Here is an 18,040-nt window from a genome sequence, read left to right as displayed (position 1 = left end):
AAAGAAGCCCTAAGATTTCTTTTTATATAATGCCCAAAATAGTAAAAAGGGGTTAAAAATTGTGAAATTGATCATGTTGTCTGCTAATGGGATTTTAGCAAAGAATTGTTGATTAATTTGAGACTAATTGGGTTTTTTTTTTTTACGAATTTTGGTATTAAACTTGTGTTGTTTGTTCATTGTGGGGTATAACAAATTGGTAATTGTAAATTGCAAAAAAGGGTAATCATGAGATTGGAATGTTTGGGTGATACTTTTGATTGAGTTGAAATTGAGGGAGTCATGATTTGTTTAACCATGGATTTGGGTTTGGCTAATTGAAGGAAAAAGAGTTTCATCCTTATATATATAATTGGTCTTTGTGAATTGGAAATTTTAGGAATTGGCATTGAAATGTAGAGACAATTATAACTCTTTGTAAATTGAGAAAGAACCTTGGTAAAAGTTGAAAACCTTGGAACATAATTGTTGTTGTTGGACCTAATGCCTCATAAGAATTGGATGATTGTATTTCGTACATTAATACATATTGCTTAGAGGTTTTGTCCTTGGTCATCGGTGGAGGATGACATTGTGATTGTTGATATGGTCATGTGTCTGTAGTGCATTTGTGTTATCTATGAATGTTGTATGAAGTGATGGTTGGAAAATGTGTAATGCGCTGAGTATGAGAGGTACCATTACCTTTCAGCTAGCGCCTGGAGAATTGGCTGCACTGAGAATCAGAGGCATCATTACCTTCCAACTAACGCCCGAAGAATTGGTAGAGGTACCATTCCCTTCCAGCTGGTGTCTGGTAAATTGGCATGTCATTGTGGGAAGATGTATCATTGGCTTACCATGCTTCAGGCAGGTAGAGCAGAGTTTATTTATCATTGTTGTCTCAGTTTAACTGTGTGTGTTATGTGTTATGATGATTATGATTCAGTAAGGTTAAATTGTCTTATGTGTTGAGTAGATGTGCTCATGTATATTCGGACGTGCTAGAGAGTGGTTGAGGGAGTTTCTTACCATAAAATATTTTATTGAAAGTATCTCGTTAAATTTTGAGTTTAAGATTGAGAATGTGATGAACGCGCGGAGTCAGACTTTGGTTGTATATTGGGTATAAATAATGTGAAGAAATCGGATTTGGTGAACGTGCTTTCCAAAAAAAAAAAAAAAAAAGGAAATAAAACGGATATTATGTGGTGTTTTGTCACAAATGGAAAATACGGTTATCGTGTAATAATTGTTTAATTGGAAAATGGGTAGTAAAAGCAAACCTTGGTGTTGTTGAATAAACTGAATGCTTTTGAGAAAAGTATTTATTTAAGTATACTTTGGTTATAAAAGGTCACATTATTTATATGGTATGAGACTAGCATTCATGATCATAGCTATCTGTATGTTGTTATTCTTGAGGATCATGTTGAGATCCCTACTGGACTTTATGTTCATCCCACGTTGCTAATCCTTTTTCAAGTGAATATCGAGATGTGTTACAAGGTCACGGATCTTCCTTATTTGTTGGCCACGGGACCTTTTATGTGTAGGCGGAATGCCATTGACGTAAAAGGGTTGAACCCTTCCTCTTGATTTAAATGATGTAAGCCTACGGGCAATTTATTTAGATATAAATTCATGTTGCATTCATTTTGTATTCGAATGAGAGAATTCTTACTTATGTATTCCTTGTATATATATAATGAGCTTCTGCATGCTATCTCTGAAATTGAATTTATAATAATGACTTTGGTAATAGAAATCCGAGTAATAAAAAATGGGGCATGACAACTTGGTATCAGAGCAAGCTGGGTTTGAATACCTTGGGCTCGTGAGAAGTGGTTTTTACCACAAGGGGGTTTGCTATGCTTGGTAAGGATGTTGCATATAGTTGGGATAAATGTTAAGACTTATATGTTGTATTTATGTGAGCATGGAATTAAGTTTCCTGGATAGTACTTGTACCCGGTGAACTTGTTTGAGGTCCTCTTGGAAACACGCCTAATCAACGTGGTTTCTAATAGGAATTATTTGGGAGTTTTGGAACAAGTGGCTATCTTTGTGGACTTGATTCGGTTATGTGCTTAGATGTTTGATTGTTTATATGCTTTGAGAATTGTGTGTTTTGGGGGTTGAGTGTGTTTTGTAGCTTAGTGGCGGTGAGTGTGTGTCTTTGGGAGGCCGTTGCGATGTGCACTAAGTTGGTTTTGTTTTGGGATTTTATAGGATGTCTGCACGAGGAAATAGAGGACGGATGAGTAGTAAGGGTGTTGGTAGGGACATGGCGGTTCCCCTAGCACCTGTCGTTGCAGCATCGGCTGTCGGTGAGGAAGTTGCACGTGAGGTTGTGAGAGCGGTGCAAGATGCTCTAGCTCACAATGAGGGGGACAACTGACGTACCCTTAAGCTTACTAAGGAGTTTCTTCACTCCAATCCACCAGAGTTTTTGGGGGAGGCAAAACCGCTGTAGGCGGAGAGTTGGTTAGAACAGATTACCAAGACTCTTGACATGCTCAGAGTCGAGGATGAGGGGTTGAGGATTTCTTTGGCGAGTTTCCAGTTGAAGGGAGATGCGAATTATTGGTGGAAGTATGCGAAGGGTACTATAGGTGCCACGTGGGTTGCATTTACCGAGGCCTTCTTGGCCAAGTATTTCCCTCATTCTGCTCGAGAAAGGTTGAGGGAACAGTTTGTTGAGTTGCGCCAGGATGCTACTCCTTTGGCTCAGTTTGAGATGAGATTCACTAGTTTGTCAAGGTTTGCTCCAGAGTTGGTGGCAACCGAGGAGCGTCGTTGTTATGAGTTTGAGAGGCAGTTACATGATGATATCCGGGAGAAGGTGGTTAGATCTATGTGGAAGAATTATTTTCTTTTAGTTGAGGCGGCAGCCCATGTAGAGGCCATGGTTAGCAGTGTTGGTCGGGTTAGGGAGGAGGCCACTTCGGTAACTCCTACGGTTTGTAAGCACTTTAGGCTTAGTAAGAGGTGGAGGCAAGCGCGTGCTCACTCTCAGACTCAGTCCTTATCTTCATCAGGGGTTTCGGACTTGTCTGTTAGGAGACCCAGTGAGGTTCGGGCTCGAAGCCAGACTCGGAGTTAGGAGACTTCTGTTTGTTTTATTTGTGGTTTGCAGGCCCATGTTAGACGTTTTTTCCCTTTGCGTGTAAATTCTTTGGGTGTTTCAGAATCTAGTCGGACTTTGTCCCATCAGTTCAGTCGGGGACGTTATCTGTATCAGACCTGAAAAGGCCAGGCTTCGGAAGCTTCGTGAGGGTCGACTTTTAAACCAGCGCAGTAGCATCACCCTTGAGAGGGACTTTTGTTTTAGAGATCTATGTTATTAATTGTGAAGCTTTTGTTATTGATCAGTGTGCTGTAGGATGCTAAAGCACCGTGGTTATATGTTGTATATGCATATGTATTGTTGTTTGTTTACCCTCATGTGTTGGGCATGCAATGAGTCTTGAACAATTTTTTTTATATATGTGTGATGAAAAGTTGTTAAGGGTATTGATGATCCTAGTGTTGTTGTATATCAGATGTTGAATTTTGTGATGGTCATGTGATGGCCTTTGATTCTTAATTAGTTTAGAAATTGTTTGTGGAAAATAAGAAATTCGCGAAAAATTTTTGTGACTAGCATAGTGTTTTGATGAGGGCCAAAATTTTAAAGTTTTTATTGTGTTAAAATTAAGGAAATGTGAGACCTTAGAGTTTTGTGAAGATTGGGGAGGTGATGTGGGAATGTCTAAGCAAGTGTGAGATGCGTATCTCGGCATGGTGAGGATGGCACTAGTGTGTGTCGTTTAGTGTCTTGAGTTGTTGATTTGTGAGTTCATTGTGGTCCTATCAATCGTGAATAGGGTCAGTGTTATGCTATGGTCAGCTTTGAGTTGGAGACGTTATTAGATTATGGGTAGATGCTTGAAGTATTACTCGGGTGACGAATGGTTTGTGTTCTTAGGTGATGAGTATACCATTAGTGAGAATTGTCTTGTGTGACCAGGATTGTGTGATCGCCTTTGACCTATTCGGTCTTGTATTGTAATATAAGAGCGCGTTTGCCACCTAGGCGTATGAGTTGAAATTTCTTTGGGAACAATAGTGGAGTAGTCTGTTTGGGAAAGCTAAGAAGACTCTAAAAGTATGAGGAACGGTGTTTGGAAACCTGTCTCTAGGTGAACGAGACGGGAGGAAAGTGTAGATGTTTGAGACCGGGAGCGAAAAATTCTAGGGTGATTAGTCAGTCGATCGATATCAAGGCGGGTGACAAATAGTCACTTTAGAATGATTTAGATGTGGGCCGTAAAGTCGAACCTTTGGAAATTTAGCACAGATTTAGCTAGAAGGCGGCGTAGTACCGTGGGTTATGCTTGAGGCATTGAGCCTCGTGTATGTGTGTGGTTATCAATGTGCGCTTCTCTGTGTAAGTTTTTGAGACTCGTGAATCGGAGTAAAGTGATAGCTTTTTGGTTGGGAACACTCGTAAGCCATCGTGTATCGACGATCTTTTTGGTTAGTGTTTGTGTTAGTATGAAACCTTCGAAGTTTGGAAAGTTATGCGTATTGCATTGTTTCTTTTAGCACCGTGTTTATTTCTATTTGTTGTTATTATAGAAATGTAGTTGTCACTTTGAGAAATCACTGTAAGTGTGATGGATGCGATTAGGTGATGGTCGGGATTCACTGGTTATTCATTGAGAAAATAAATTAGAAGATGATTGTCAGCTTTTGAAAACTTTCATGGCATTTCTATTTCAACTAAAACCCTTGGGGTGAGATTTTAAGGCTTGTCTTGGGAAAATAATTACAAAATAAAGTGGTTTTACTTGAAGTTTATGACATAAATCTTTGTTGAAAAAAAAAAGGGGTGTGAATTTGAAATAAATTTTGAGAAAATGTACAAATGAGAAATAGAGTTTTCTTTTGAAATAATATCAACAATTCTCGTTATAACTAGTTATGTGATCATTTCGTTATCTTGTGTGGATGATAACTTGCGTGGTAATAATAATGATCTTGGGCGAACCGAATGGTATGATTGTGGTAATTTGTGTTGATGGCACGGTTGTTATTCCTGTTAATTAATATTGTGAAAATATTATGTTGATGTGGTTGTGGCATCACCATGTGGGTGATGAGCGTTGTTGGATAACGGCAGAGATTCGCTGGTTGTTATGATTGGAGCGGAACTTGAAATAAACAAATTTTGGGTTTTGCTTGAAAGGCAGAAATTGTATTTTGGCTTGTGACCGGTGAAAGATTTGAGCACCTTTAAGAAAATGATTTATATGCAAAGAAATTATTTTTACCAAGAACTGAGAAAAATGTTAAAATTTTATTTTGGGTTGAGTTGTTAATTATTATACCTTTATGGATGAGTTGATGTAACCTCTTTAATTGAATTACTAATCCTAGCCTTGTGTGTTTGGTTATGTAGGTCGACTGGAGTTGTAAGGGCTTGTTAGGCCGGGGTCTTGTCTTGGGTCGGGTTATGTTGTAATCCATTCCTTTTGAATGAGCAACCAATGATCTTGTGGCGAAAACATTTTTCCTCCATGTTAGGGTGTTAAGCGTTCAGGAGCGTTTGGGCATGTGGTGGTGGATGCTTTGGGTATGCGTGTTGTTGCTGTGGTTGTTGTTGTTCTTGTCTCATAGGCCCAGTGAGTGGTATGAATCGAGGGAAAGGCTGTGACCCTATTCGGGTGTCCTTGGCATTCCGAGGTGTTGGACCTAGAGTCAGGAAAGTATTCCAAGTTTGGTTGTAGCTGGGAGTTGTGTTATGTTCCTTGGTAGGTTAGGAGGTCTTCTTTGGTATCGTGTTTCCTTCTTGAAGTGTTAGTTTTATTTCGGCGTCGTTAAATTTCAGGGACGAAATTTCTTACGGTAGGAAGGTTGTGACGATCGGTACGTGAGTTGCCTTGTTCTCTTGAGATATGTTGGTTTTGCTTTCGTTAAAGTGTCGGGTTTTAAAGTGTAGTCCAGTTAACAGTGGAGTTGGTTGTTTTTGAGAACTCCTCTACATAAATTTTGTTCTTGTTTGTTTCATTTCTGAGTTTTCACTCGTCTCGAAGGGTGTGAGGTTGACTCTGGAGTGTCGGGGGAGAAGCCGAAGTTTTTCAGAGCTGGAGGGCTAGGGCCGCACGTGCGAGGTCTTGGGCTGCACGTGCGGGAGATCAAGCCGCACGTGCGGGAAGCAGGGGTTTGGGCTGTGTGCACCCTGCCTAAAAGGCAGGTGCGGAAGTGAAGGTGCAGGGGAGACCGCATGTAATGCCCCCAAAATATAACATGAAACAATCATTCATAAGATCCATAAACATAATAGAAAAGTTATATTTCATTCATCAAAGTCTTCTTTACAAAAGATGTTACATGTAGCTCTATCTTGTATTAACAAAATGAGTGCCTTACGGGCTTACATCTTTCCAAGTAATAACTTGGATACAACAAAAGAGAGGCCTAGCTCTATACATAAAAAGCCCTAGGCTTGAATATATATTTAACATCAAAACAAGAATAACAAAACGAAGTCTTCAACTATTAAACCCAAGCTAAGACCTTGGAGGCATGTTCCCTGTACCTCAAAAATGGTGTTCCAAGTAGGGTGAGCCAAAGCCAAGTAGAGATATGCTAAACAGTATATAAGAATTAACTAAAACACACTACTAAAAATCAGAGTTTTTGCAACGGTCTTAAATGTCGCAAAAGGTTCACATATCGTCGCAATAGACTTTTTGCGACGGAGTAGCGACGGGAAATGAGGGATGGCAGAAGGGGGCGTGACAAAAAGTATTTGCGACGGTTACAAACCGTTGCTTTCTTATAGCGATGGCTAATCAATGGTTTTGCGACGATTTAACCTGACATAAAAAAGGAAAAAAAAACTTCACTTGTAGTGACGATGTTGGTTGTCGTCGCCAAAAATATTATTAGCGACGATATTTGATGTCGCAAAAAGTACTATTAGCGATGGTCTAAAATGTCGCAAAAAAGTAAAATTAAATTAATATTGTATTTGCGACAGTTTAAACCGTTGCAAAAAGTATTATTAGCGATGGTCTAAAACGTCGCAAAAAAGTAGAATTAAATTAATACCATATTTGCGACAGTTGAAACTGTCGCTAAAGATTTGAACTATGATGTATATGCGACAGGTCAACCCGTTGCTAATAAAATGTAAGGAAATAATAATTACATTAGCGACGGTTTATTATTGTCACAATAAAATTATTTTCATAAAATCAATATATATTTTATTAATTCATTCTCTGTACAAATTATTAATATTTTCTAAAATAAAATACATTCACATCCACGTTCACATTCACATTCACATTCACATTCACAAAATCATACGTATATATATATATATATATATGTACCTTGTAACAATTGTCAACAAAATATTCTTTACAAAAATATATAAAACATCCTCTAACAATACTAATAATTTTTGATATTCAAGAACTTAAATTTTTGTAACTCAAGGAAAACAAAAGTATCGACAATATGAATAAAAAAACATATATATTATAACTTGTTTTAATATATATCAACAGTAAGCTCTATTATATCGATATGTGAAGATATCATCACATACTCAAAAGCAGTTGAATCTACAAAAAAAAAAAAAAAAAAAAAAAAAAATCCAAAAAAAAATCCAAAAAAAAACCCCAAAAAAAAAAAAAATCATTTACAATATAATTAATTTCATGCTTACAGAAAATGTAAAACATTTGATATTTATTTCAAAAAATAAATAAATAAATAAGATTGTAACCTGCAATATCGATATGCAAATATATTATCACGTACTCAAAAGGGTTGCATCTACAAAAAGAAACCAAAAAAATAAAAATCATTTACAATATAATTAATTTCAAACTTACAGAAAATGTAAAACATTGGATATTTATTTCAATAAATAAATAAATACATAAATAAGATTGTAAGCTCCAATATCGATATGCGAATATATCATCACGTACTCAAAACGGTTGCATCTGCAAAAAGAAACCAACAAAAAAAAAAAATCATTTACAATATAATTAATTTCAAACTTACTGAAAATGTAAAACATTTGATATTTATTTCAATAAATAAATAAGATTGTAAGCTTCAATATCGATATGCAAAGACATCGTCACGTACTCAAAAGGGTTGAATCTTCAAAAAGAAAAAAAAAAAATCATTTACAAAATAATTAATTTCAACCTTACAGAAATGTAAAACATTTGATATTTATTTCAATAAATAAATACAAAAATAAGATTGTAACATATACATGAATCGAGGGCCACACAATGTATCTTCCAACAGCTTCTCCAACTATTCTTAAACCTTGGGATGTTGTTTCCAAAAAGGCGTTCAGCTTTTTCGCTTTTAAGAGAAAGACTTTACAATATTCAGGGCCAATTGGAGCTCCATCAATTTCACACAGTGGATCGTCACTAATAAGAAGACCCTCCGCCAATTGGACTATTGGTATACATGAACTATCCAAAGAAACTTTAATTACATCCTACAATGATGATAATACTATTAAAATCAGGTAGTGATTGAACACATTGTGCTATAATCTAACAATAATCGAATAAACACAAGATGAAAAGAGTTTGTAAATGACAAATTTTTACAAACGGAAATTTGGCTCTAGATTCAAAACCAAGAATCGGTTTCGCATGCCATCTTTTCCTACAAGTCATTTGTGCCTAGTTAGTCGTGTGTCTCAAGTTTCATCGACATCTGACGCCGTTTGAGAATTTTAGTGAGTCAACCTGTTCGGAAAAAAAGTTTATAAATAACAAGTTTTCATAAACAGAAATTAGGCTCTAGATTCAAACTTTGGAATCAGTTTCAAGTTCTGTCTTCTCCTACAAGTCATTTGTGCCTAGTTAGTCGTGTGTGTCAAGTTTCGTTGACATCCGACACCGTTTAAGCATTTTAGTGTGTTAACCCGTTCGAAAAAGAGTTTGTAAAGGACAATTTTTCACAAACGGAATTTAGGCTCCAGATTCAAAACTGGAAAGCGGTTTCGTGTTCTGTCTTTTTCTACAAGTCATTTGTGCCTAATTAGTTGTGTGTGTCAAGTTTCTTTGACATCCGATGCCGTTTGAGTATTTTAGTGTGTCAATCGGTTCAAAAAAGAGTTTCTAAAGAACAAGCTTTCATTAACGGAAACTAACAAGCTTTCATTAACGGAAACTAGGCTCTAGATTCAAAACCGGAAATCGGTTTCAAATTCCGTCTTCTCTTACAAGTCATTTGTGCCTAATTAATCATGTGTGTCAAGTTTCGTTGACATCCGACGCCGTTTGAGCATTTTGGTGTGTCAACCGGTTTGAAAAATAGTTTCTAAAGAACAAATTTTCACAAGCGGAAATTAGGCTCTAGATTCAAAATTGAGAAGCGGTTTCAAGTTCTGTCCTCTCCTACAAGTCATTTGTGCCGAGTTAGTCATGTGTATCAAGTTTCGTTGACATCCAATGCTGTTTGAGCATTTTAATGTGTCAATTGGTTCGAAAAAGAGTTTCCAAAGAACAAGGTTTCATAAATGGAAACTAGGCTTTAGATTCAAAACCGGGAATTGGTTTCGAGTTCCATCTTCTCCTACAAGTCATTTGTGCCTAGTTAGTTGTGTGTGTCAAGTTTCGTTGACATCCGACGCCGTTTGAGCATTTTGTTGTGTCCAGGATTATCAGCTCATTCCCCCCAAGATTATGTTAATGTTGCCCAGTAGGGAACACTGCCTTCTAATCTCCAAAACATAATTCATCAAGCAAGTTAAATAAATATACAAATTATTGTATTCCTCTGTTTAAATAACATGTATGTAAATTTCATACAGGAATTTCCATCAATAACATGTCTCTTTTGTTAATATGTCTAGCTATAAGTGCTGCTATTTTACTGGAGAAGGTTCCTAACAAGAGATTAAAACACAGTTGTCCCACAGCCAATCAAATTCTGCCACCTCACAAAATTCTGGACCTCATCGAAATTTTATCACTCCTTACCTACTCCCTACCCTTTTCCTCTGCGACTCCTTTTCCCCTCTCCTGCAGCAACTGCCGATGACTGTCACTACCTCACCACCCATCACTGCCACTTCGATCCCCATCTCCAAATTCCCGGACTGTGTTCATAAATTGTCGTTGGACATTGGAATAACAACATTCAAATACAACTAGGGAATTTACAAAGAAATTGCAGGAATTTAATTGTAGTAATATTTAACTAAGATGCTGCAGACGTATAGCTTCAAAAGCTCCGGGAAAAACAGGGCCAACCAGAAAAACAGCTATACTGTTTTTTTTAAACGGTTCAGTAAAACTAAAGGTTGATTTAAAAACTTACACGCATACTGGCATTATTAGTCATCATTAGAGACAAATTGAATCCCCAAGAATGCTGAGCTGGCATATCATCCAACATGTGTAGAGACACTGGTGTTTGATGCAGCAACAAAATTGAGCCAACACCAATTTTAAGTGTCAAAATCATACTAGGGTTGTATTGTGCAATGTTCATGCATCTTCGCACTCTTCGGTTGTCATTCTATCCATGGAAAGAGTTAAAGAGCCTTTTACGAGAATAAAATTTATATTAGCGAAAACAAAAGACAGCAATCACAATTTTCAAAAAATCTAAAATGAGCACATTACACATGCATATGTATGGTTTGTATCAGAATTCCATGAAATGGTATAACTCAAAACTTTAAAAACCACCATAGTGGTGCCATTGACACAAGTTTATGCATCTGATGTCTAGGTAAGACAACATTTAATAAACAAAAGAGATTTGTTTAATATATATGTGACATCAAAATGCATCAATCAAATTAAAACAAAAGAACAAGTTCAGTTTGTGTGTAATTTGTAACCTTCACAATTGATTGTAGCATAATTGTCGTATGTCATCAGTAGTTGATGGAAATTGTTGTCACCTATTGATTGCTCAAGCAGGTAACATTGTAGCGGAAACTAAGATTTTAAACTGACACCCAGAATAGTAGTTACCTTGTTAAGTTCAATTCAATTGGAGCACCAGACAGTTGGATGAGGCACTAAAAAGCGTGGCAGGTGAAGCAGCCACTCGACGAACTGATCTGGCGAGTCCGGCGGAAAGATACGAGCTTATTGGATGTCTTGACAACTTGATGGGATAGATTCGTTAACACCGACCTCCTCATTTCTTGGTCCTTCTTTTGAGCTGATCTCAGTTTCTTCATAATCTTATCCATGGATGATGATCTCTTCTTTTCAAGTTTCATCTGAACCATTTGATTAAAGTCAATAATCCTAATTACCAAAACCTCATGGAAATTTTGTTGTAGACTAGTACTAGGGTTTAAAAATGCAGATCTTAAGAAAGCACCGTTAAATGTCATAGCACCTCAATGACATATAATGAAGATAAAACATGGTAGAATTTCATTGAAATGCTCTTACATAATTGATCCATGCCTGAAAGATATCTAAAAGTTTATGGTAACCTCGCGCACATAGGATGGATGAATGATCTAAATGCTTCTAGACAAATTCAAATATGCAATGTGGAAAAGATTTCAAAGAACTGCAAGTTTACTTATTGCTGCCTCAGATTTTGCCTTCTCAAGGTTCTTCCATGCAGTGATTTTGGCTTCCTTCCTCTTCATTCTGAATCAATGAATAAATATTTTATCATTTTCTATATAACCATGCATTTTTGAAGAAGATTGTACATAGGTTCTCGGAATTTTTCAGAAACAATCAGCAGAGAGGAATTGAAGTACTTGTAGTGTAATATAATCAAGAAATTGAAGTTTATGACATTAGAACACACACACACACACCCAAAAAAAAAAAAAAACTATTCTTAAATAATTGCAAGAAATAATCTGAAGTCTATTTGCATCAACAGGCCTATAAACAAGAAAAACATGAGTTGGATGAGAACAAAATACATACTTAGAAATGCTTTTCGCTGCCTCTGAAACTTCCCAAGTAGAAGATCGAACCTCGACAGCTTTCTTCTTCCATTCATCGACATTTTCTGAGCCTCTCCCAGGAAATCAAGCTCTATGTTTCTTGGACCACCTAGTCACAGTGAGCCGTTCATCAACCTGTATATCTCTAACTTCTAATTTAGAGGTCTTGGGACTTTCCAGCTCCACAATGGGAAGGACAGATGGAGTTGATGGCGAGAAAGACAGCCTCCTGGGAGATGAGTAGGGGCTACCCTCTGGGCTCATCTGGGTTGCCATATCCCTCCTTGAAACATCCCAAGAAATATTGGTGGCCGCATCCTTATCACTGTCAAATTTCTCATCTGTATGTTTCATCCAATAGAAACAAGCCACAAACAGAAATAAAGAAGAATAATAGCTTTAGCATTTACATATCAAAAAAATTAAGTATATAAATAAATAAACAGCTCCAAAATGGCAACATATACAAGTGGAAAAGAAATTAAGGCTGCTATGCTTCGTGCATGTCACACATTACGAAGTTCATATAAGGCAAGAAGAGCATGTTGAACAGGCTTTGAAAGCATTATATTATACCTCATGTAAAAAATTCCCCGAACATTTTGGAAACTATCTATTCATTGTTCAATTTCGCAATCAACAATTCAATGTCCTTTAGCTCAGTTAGTTTCAGCAATGGAAAAATGTCTAAAGTCATGTTCAACTACATATAAATGAAGTCAGCTAGACATGAAAAAGCAATAGACAAGGGACAAAATTATCAATGATAATGTATAAATTTGGTATTTCTATAAGGTCTGATGAGGCATCATATTTCCAAAAAAGTGAAATCAATAAAAATAAAAAAATCAACAATGACTATGTCAGTTACACATAGAAATTGTAATTGATATCACATGATTTTCTATTTTTTATCAAATCATGCGTCCACTGAATGCTATCAAGAAAATAAATACTAGGCATTGTGTAACTAGTTAGTCAATGATAATTTTTTCCGATCAACGAGTCAATGATAATTTCATTTCTCTATAAGGTATGGGAAACCTATAATCAACTATTAATCCACTGATTTCTCTTTTTTTTCATAGACTAAAATTTAGCTACAATGTTACCCAGCCCAATTTCTGAAAAGGTTCATGGCAGAATTGATACAGAAAGGAATTATTGTTGTTGTCATTCACTTGCAAACATGGATAGTTTGCAAGGAAAATAAACAAACACATGGTGTGCAAAACAAACACACATGGATAGTTTCACTCTAACACAAGCTTAGACTTTCACATATATGATATACATAGAAAACATATTCTTTGAAAATTATATTGAAAATTTGGGTGGTGGGCCGGCTTGGTGAATTATCTACCAAAAAAAATCAAGAGCAAAAAAAGAAGTCATTTTGACCAAAGCTGTTGGTACAATGTAGGACACACACAAAATCTAAATCAGTAAATAGAACAAAAAAAACAGTAGGTAGAGGCAAAAGCAAAAACAAATACAATGAAGATGGTTTGATTCTAATGAAGGCAAAAGAAGAGAAAAAGAGGAGAGGACAGATGAGGAGAGCAGAGGATAGATATACCTGGATGTCGGAGGGAGAACAGGAGCGAAGTTGCCGCCACTGCTGCTACAGAAAGCCTGTGAGGGTAACGCGACAGCGAGAGCAAAAGCAAGAGAGAGATATTGTGAGGGTCTATGAGAGCGAGTGTAAGAGGAAAGAAAAGGAGAGGAGAGAAGGGTCACCTGGAACTCTTCCATGCTGGTGTTGTTGGGGCTGCGAGATAGACGATTGGAAGCGAGAGAGACAGAGTGACGACTAGGTTTTTTTCTGGAATGGACGATTTTTTCCTTTTTGTTGATCTGATGGGAGAGGATACTGAAACGGTAGAAGAGAAGGAAAGAGACAGGGCGAAGGAAAAAAAAAAAAAAAAAACCTTTTGCAACGGTGGAACAAACGGCGTCGCTAAAAAAATAAAACACTCGCAAAAAAAAGACGACGGTAAACAATCGTCGCAAAAGGTACTATTTTTTGTCATGGAATTGGATTTTCCGTCGCAAAAAAATTACTTTTGCAACGACTTTGTTTGCCATCGCAAAAATATAGTTTTTGCGATGATTTTCAAACCGTCGCAAAAGGTTCTGTGGCTAAAGCTCCCTTTTCTAGTAGTGGCATTAGCATCCGATAAATGTTTAACACTTGAAAACCAACTTATACCCTTTTCATAACCAATCAATATTGATATAGTTCATTATTATCCAAACAATTCAAAATGAGACTACAACTCATATATCAACACTTCAATCATAAAGATCATTCGTACAATTCCATTCACTTGTCATTTTGCGGAACTACGTTCAAGGGAACTGATACCCAAATATATAAAAGATTTTCGGTTCTTTCATCCTGGACACTCCGGCCAACTTAATTATCAATGGAGTCCATCCCCTATCTCTTTCCAAACAATGAAGTACATCCGCTATTTCCTCCCAAACAAAGATACATATCCAATGTATTTAAACATGTTGTCATATACAATGACCAATTAAATCACATATTCAATGCGTTAATCCAACCACCGTATTCAATGACATAATCCAATTGATTAGTTTCAATTTACCTAATCATCATGCAGTTTCTACAACAATCATGGCTATCCTCCACCGATAATCCAAAACAGTTATTTCTAAACAGATAAATAAATTTATCAAACAGATAATTTTTCAACTTTTCCATAAGTAAGTGATTTATCAATCTAACTACACCATTTAATCACATTTTCCCCCAATTCCACAATTGATTTCATTATTTATACACATAATTTATATAATTTCAATTAGGGCATTTTCCCCATTTTCTCAAATATTGCACCCAAGGCCAAATTTTACACATTATACACAAACAACTCTCTTTTCAACACCTCACATACATATGGAGCCCAAAAATAGAAAACCACTATTTCATAATTTCAAACTCAAACCCTAACTTTACCCAAACTTCCCAAATCCCACCATTTATACAAAATAACTAATATTCATGTCAAAGCTCATATTAAAGAATAGATTATCCCTACCTCAAATTGAGAAGCCCAAAGGAGAAGAAGAGAGAAACCAAGATGCTCCAAATCCAAACTTTTTCAGATCAAAAGATAGCCCAAGCAATGCTCTAACTTTTTAACAAAGAGAGTAGGATAGAAAGACCCTAGAACAAGGTGTATTTGTAGAGAGAGAGAGAGTTTAGAGAGAGAAACTGTCGATCTAGGGTTTTGAAGAAGGAAGAGGATAAAAAATGGTGAAGTTCACCTCTGCTACGAACTGATATATGTGAGGCTTGCTCTAGCGAAGGAGTTGTCGCTTGAGCAACTAGATACAACAAAAGACCTTGCTCGAGCGAACAATGCGAAGCATCAGGTCTGTACCAACGCAGACGCATGCTCGAGCGCAACAAGTCTTGCTCGAGCTAAGAAACGATTCTACAAGGCTCGCTCGAGCGTAACAAAGATCGCTCGAGCGAAGAATACCAACCTTCAGGTCTTACAGAGACACAGACGCACGCTTGAGCGCAAGAAGCCTCGCTCGGGCGAAGAGACACACCACACAAGGCTCGCTCGAGCGCAAGAAATTTCGCTCGAGCGGAAGCTGCGTTTGAAAAAGAAACCTGAGGACTTTCAATCCTCGCTCGAGCGAAGAAGCAAAAACCCAAGGCTCGCTCGAGTGCAAAAAGCCTCGCTCAAGCGAAGAAGCCAAAACTTGGGCAGTAACCACCTATACCAACTCACCACTAACTTGTTCCAAACTTAGCCAACAAGTCCCAAAACTCAAATACAAAGAGTAAAAGGAAGAAAACAAGACCTAGACAACAACATACAACCACGGAACCCGAGTCCGGTACACAACAAAGGTCGGGGTAAAACCTGGATCGCTATAACCTCTCCCTCTTAAAGAATTTCGTCCCCAAAATTTAATACAAGTTTCAAAATCATGGTTACTCAATTCCCAACGTGATTTTAATTCAACATTCACCATCATGACTCACCCACCGGTCATTCCATCTTTTCTCAAGAGAACAATTTTTACAAGATATAACTCAACACACATTACCAACATGCATCCCTTCAAAATTCAACTAATTTCAATACACATATTCCATATCTCCATAACATATTCAATGTTAATAACATATTTACATTTCTAAAACACATTCAACATATACAATGTTTAAATTAAACTCGCATTTCCCAGACATATTCAACAATTACAATACTTCCATAATCCAAAACATATACAATGTTTTACAATCCAAAACATTTTCAATGTTCTTAGAGTTCATCAACAAAACAAAATTTCCAACATATACTCAAACATTAACAAACAGGTCCGGATATTTCTCTCGGACCTCTAATTCACGTTCCCAAGTGGCTTCCTCGACCCCGTGATGTTTCCATAATACTTTGACCAAGGGAATTATCTTGCCTCGCAAGACTTGGTCCCATCTATCCAAGACCCTCACCGGTCTCTCTTCATACGAAGCATCCTCATCTACTTCTAAGTCGGTCCAATACAACACTTGTGATGGATTCGGTTCATATTTCTGAAGCATACTAACATGAAGCATGTCATGAACTCCGGATAGTTGTGGCGGCAATGCTAAACGGTACGCAACCTCCCCAATCCGCTTAAGGATCTCAAAAGGGCCAATAAACCGAGGGGACAACTTCTCACTCTTCCCAAACCTCATTAAATCCTATCTAGGTGATATTTTCAAAAAGACGTGATCACCCACCTCAAAAGACAAAGGTCTCCTCCTACGGTCAGCATAACTCTTTTGGCGACTCTGGGCTGTAACCAGTCTCTTATGAATAAGTGTCACTTTCTCCGTCATTTCCCATACCAACTCTGGGCCTAACAAAGGTGCATCACCCACCTCGGCCCAACACACTGGAGATCTACACGGTCGGCCATACAAGGCCTCAAACGGTGCTATGCCAATACTCGATTGGAAACTATTATTGTAGGCAAACTCCACTAAGGGTAAGTGTCTCTCCTACGACCCCTTAAAATCAAGGACACAGCCTCGTAGCATATCCTCAAGTATCTGAATAGTGTGCTCGGACTGCCTGTTAGTCTGAGGATGGTAAACTGTGCTAAAAGTCAATCTAGTGCCCAAGGCATTCTGCAAACTCTGCCACAACCGGACAGTGAAACACGGATCTCTATCTAAGACAATCGACACTAGGACCTCGTGCAACCTCACTATGTCCCGAATATACAAATCAGCAAGGTAATCTATCAAATCTCTTTTGCGCATAGAAATAAAGTGCGCCGACTTAGTCAACCGGTCCACTACCACCCAAATGGCATCACTACCCTGTTGAGTTCTCGGAATACCCACAACAAAATCCATTGTGACATGCTCCCACTTCCACTCCGCTATACGCAAGGGTTGCAACAAACCCGCTGGCCTTTGATGTTCGGCCTTCACTTGCTAACAAGTAAGGCACCTTGATACAAACACTGCCACATCCTTCTTCATACCCCTCCACCAAAACTGGCGACTCAGATCATGATGCATCTTTGTGCCTCCTGGATGTACTGCAAAGCGTAAATGGTGAAACTCTTGGAGTACTTCCTCTCAGCAAGACTCCGGCACAAACAAGCGGTCTCGGTATCTCACACTCAGGTCGGGATACACAGTCAAACCTTCTCTACCTTCCCACTGGAGATCTTCTCCCAGAGGGATTCTACCTCAAAGTCACCATTCTGTGCTGCTAACACTCGATTCACAAGTGTGGGTTGTGCAACTATAGAAAACATGGCTGTAGACTCAACAAACTCGCCTAGATGCAAGTCAAACTCACCAAGGGCACTCAATATCTCCAATTCTCGGATAGTTATACAAGCTACACTACTGATAGACTTCCTACTTAGGGCATCTGCCACCACATTGGCTTTCCCCGGATGATAGTGCAACTCGAAATCATAATCTTCAATGAACTCCACCCACCTTCTCTGCCTCAAATTCAAGTCCTTCTGTGTAAACAGATACTTCAGACTTTTGTGATCAGAAAATACCTCAAATCTCTCGCCATA

The 18,040-nt window shown here is 37.7% G+C and overlaps 1 protein-coding gene across 1 annotated transcript in view; it reads right to left on the bottom strand.

Annotated features, from left to right (window-relative positions):
* Window positions 1–7,712: 7,712 nt before the first annotated feature.
* Window positions 7,713–18,040, bottom strand: part of LOC114304784 (uncharacterized) — a 29,418-nt gene continuing 19,090 nt past the window's right edge. The window contains exons 3-7 of the mRNA XM_082888850.1: window positions 13,697–13,916; window positions 13,536–13,591; window positions 11,937–12,297; window positions 11,575–11,645; window positions 7,713–11,260 (exon numbers count right to left, since the gene is read on the bottom strand). Coding sequence (XP_082744976.1) covers window positions 12,041–12,297; window positions 13,536–13,591; window positions 13,697–13,916 — 533 coding nt within the window. The 3' untranslated portion in view covers window positions 7,713–11,260; window positions 11,575–11,645; window positions 11,937–12,040. The remainder of the gene's footprint in view (window positions 11,261–11,574; window positions 11,646–11,936; window positions 12,298–13,535; window positions 13,592–13,696; window positions 13,917–18,040) is intronic.

This window comes from Camellia sinensis, chromosome 9, assembly GCF_055761805.1.
Source record: "Camellia sinensis isolate YWXY chromosome 9, ASM5576180v1, whole genome shotgun sequence".
Lineage (NCBI taxonomy): Eukaryota > Viridiplantae > Streptophyta > Magnoliopsida > Ericales > Theaceae > Camellia > Camellia sinensis.
The sequence above is the reverse complement of the archived record's forward strand: the minus strand, read 5'-3'. Positions and strand labels throughout refer to the sequence as shown.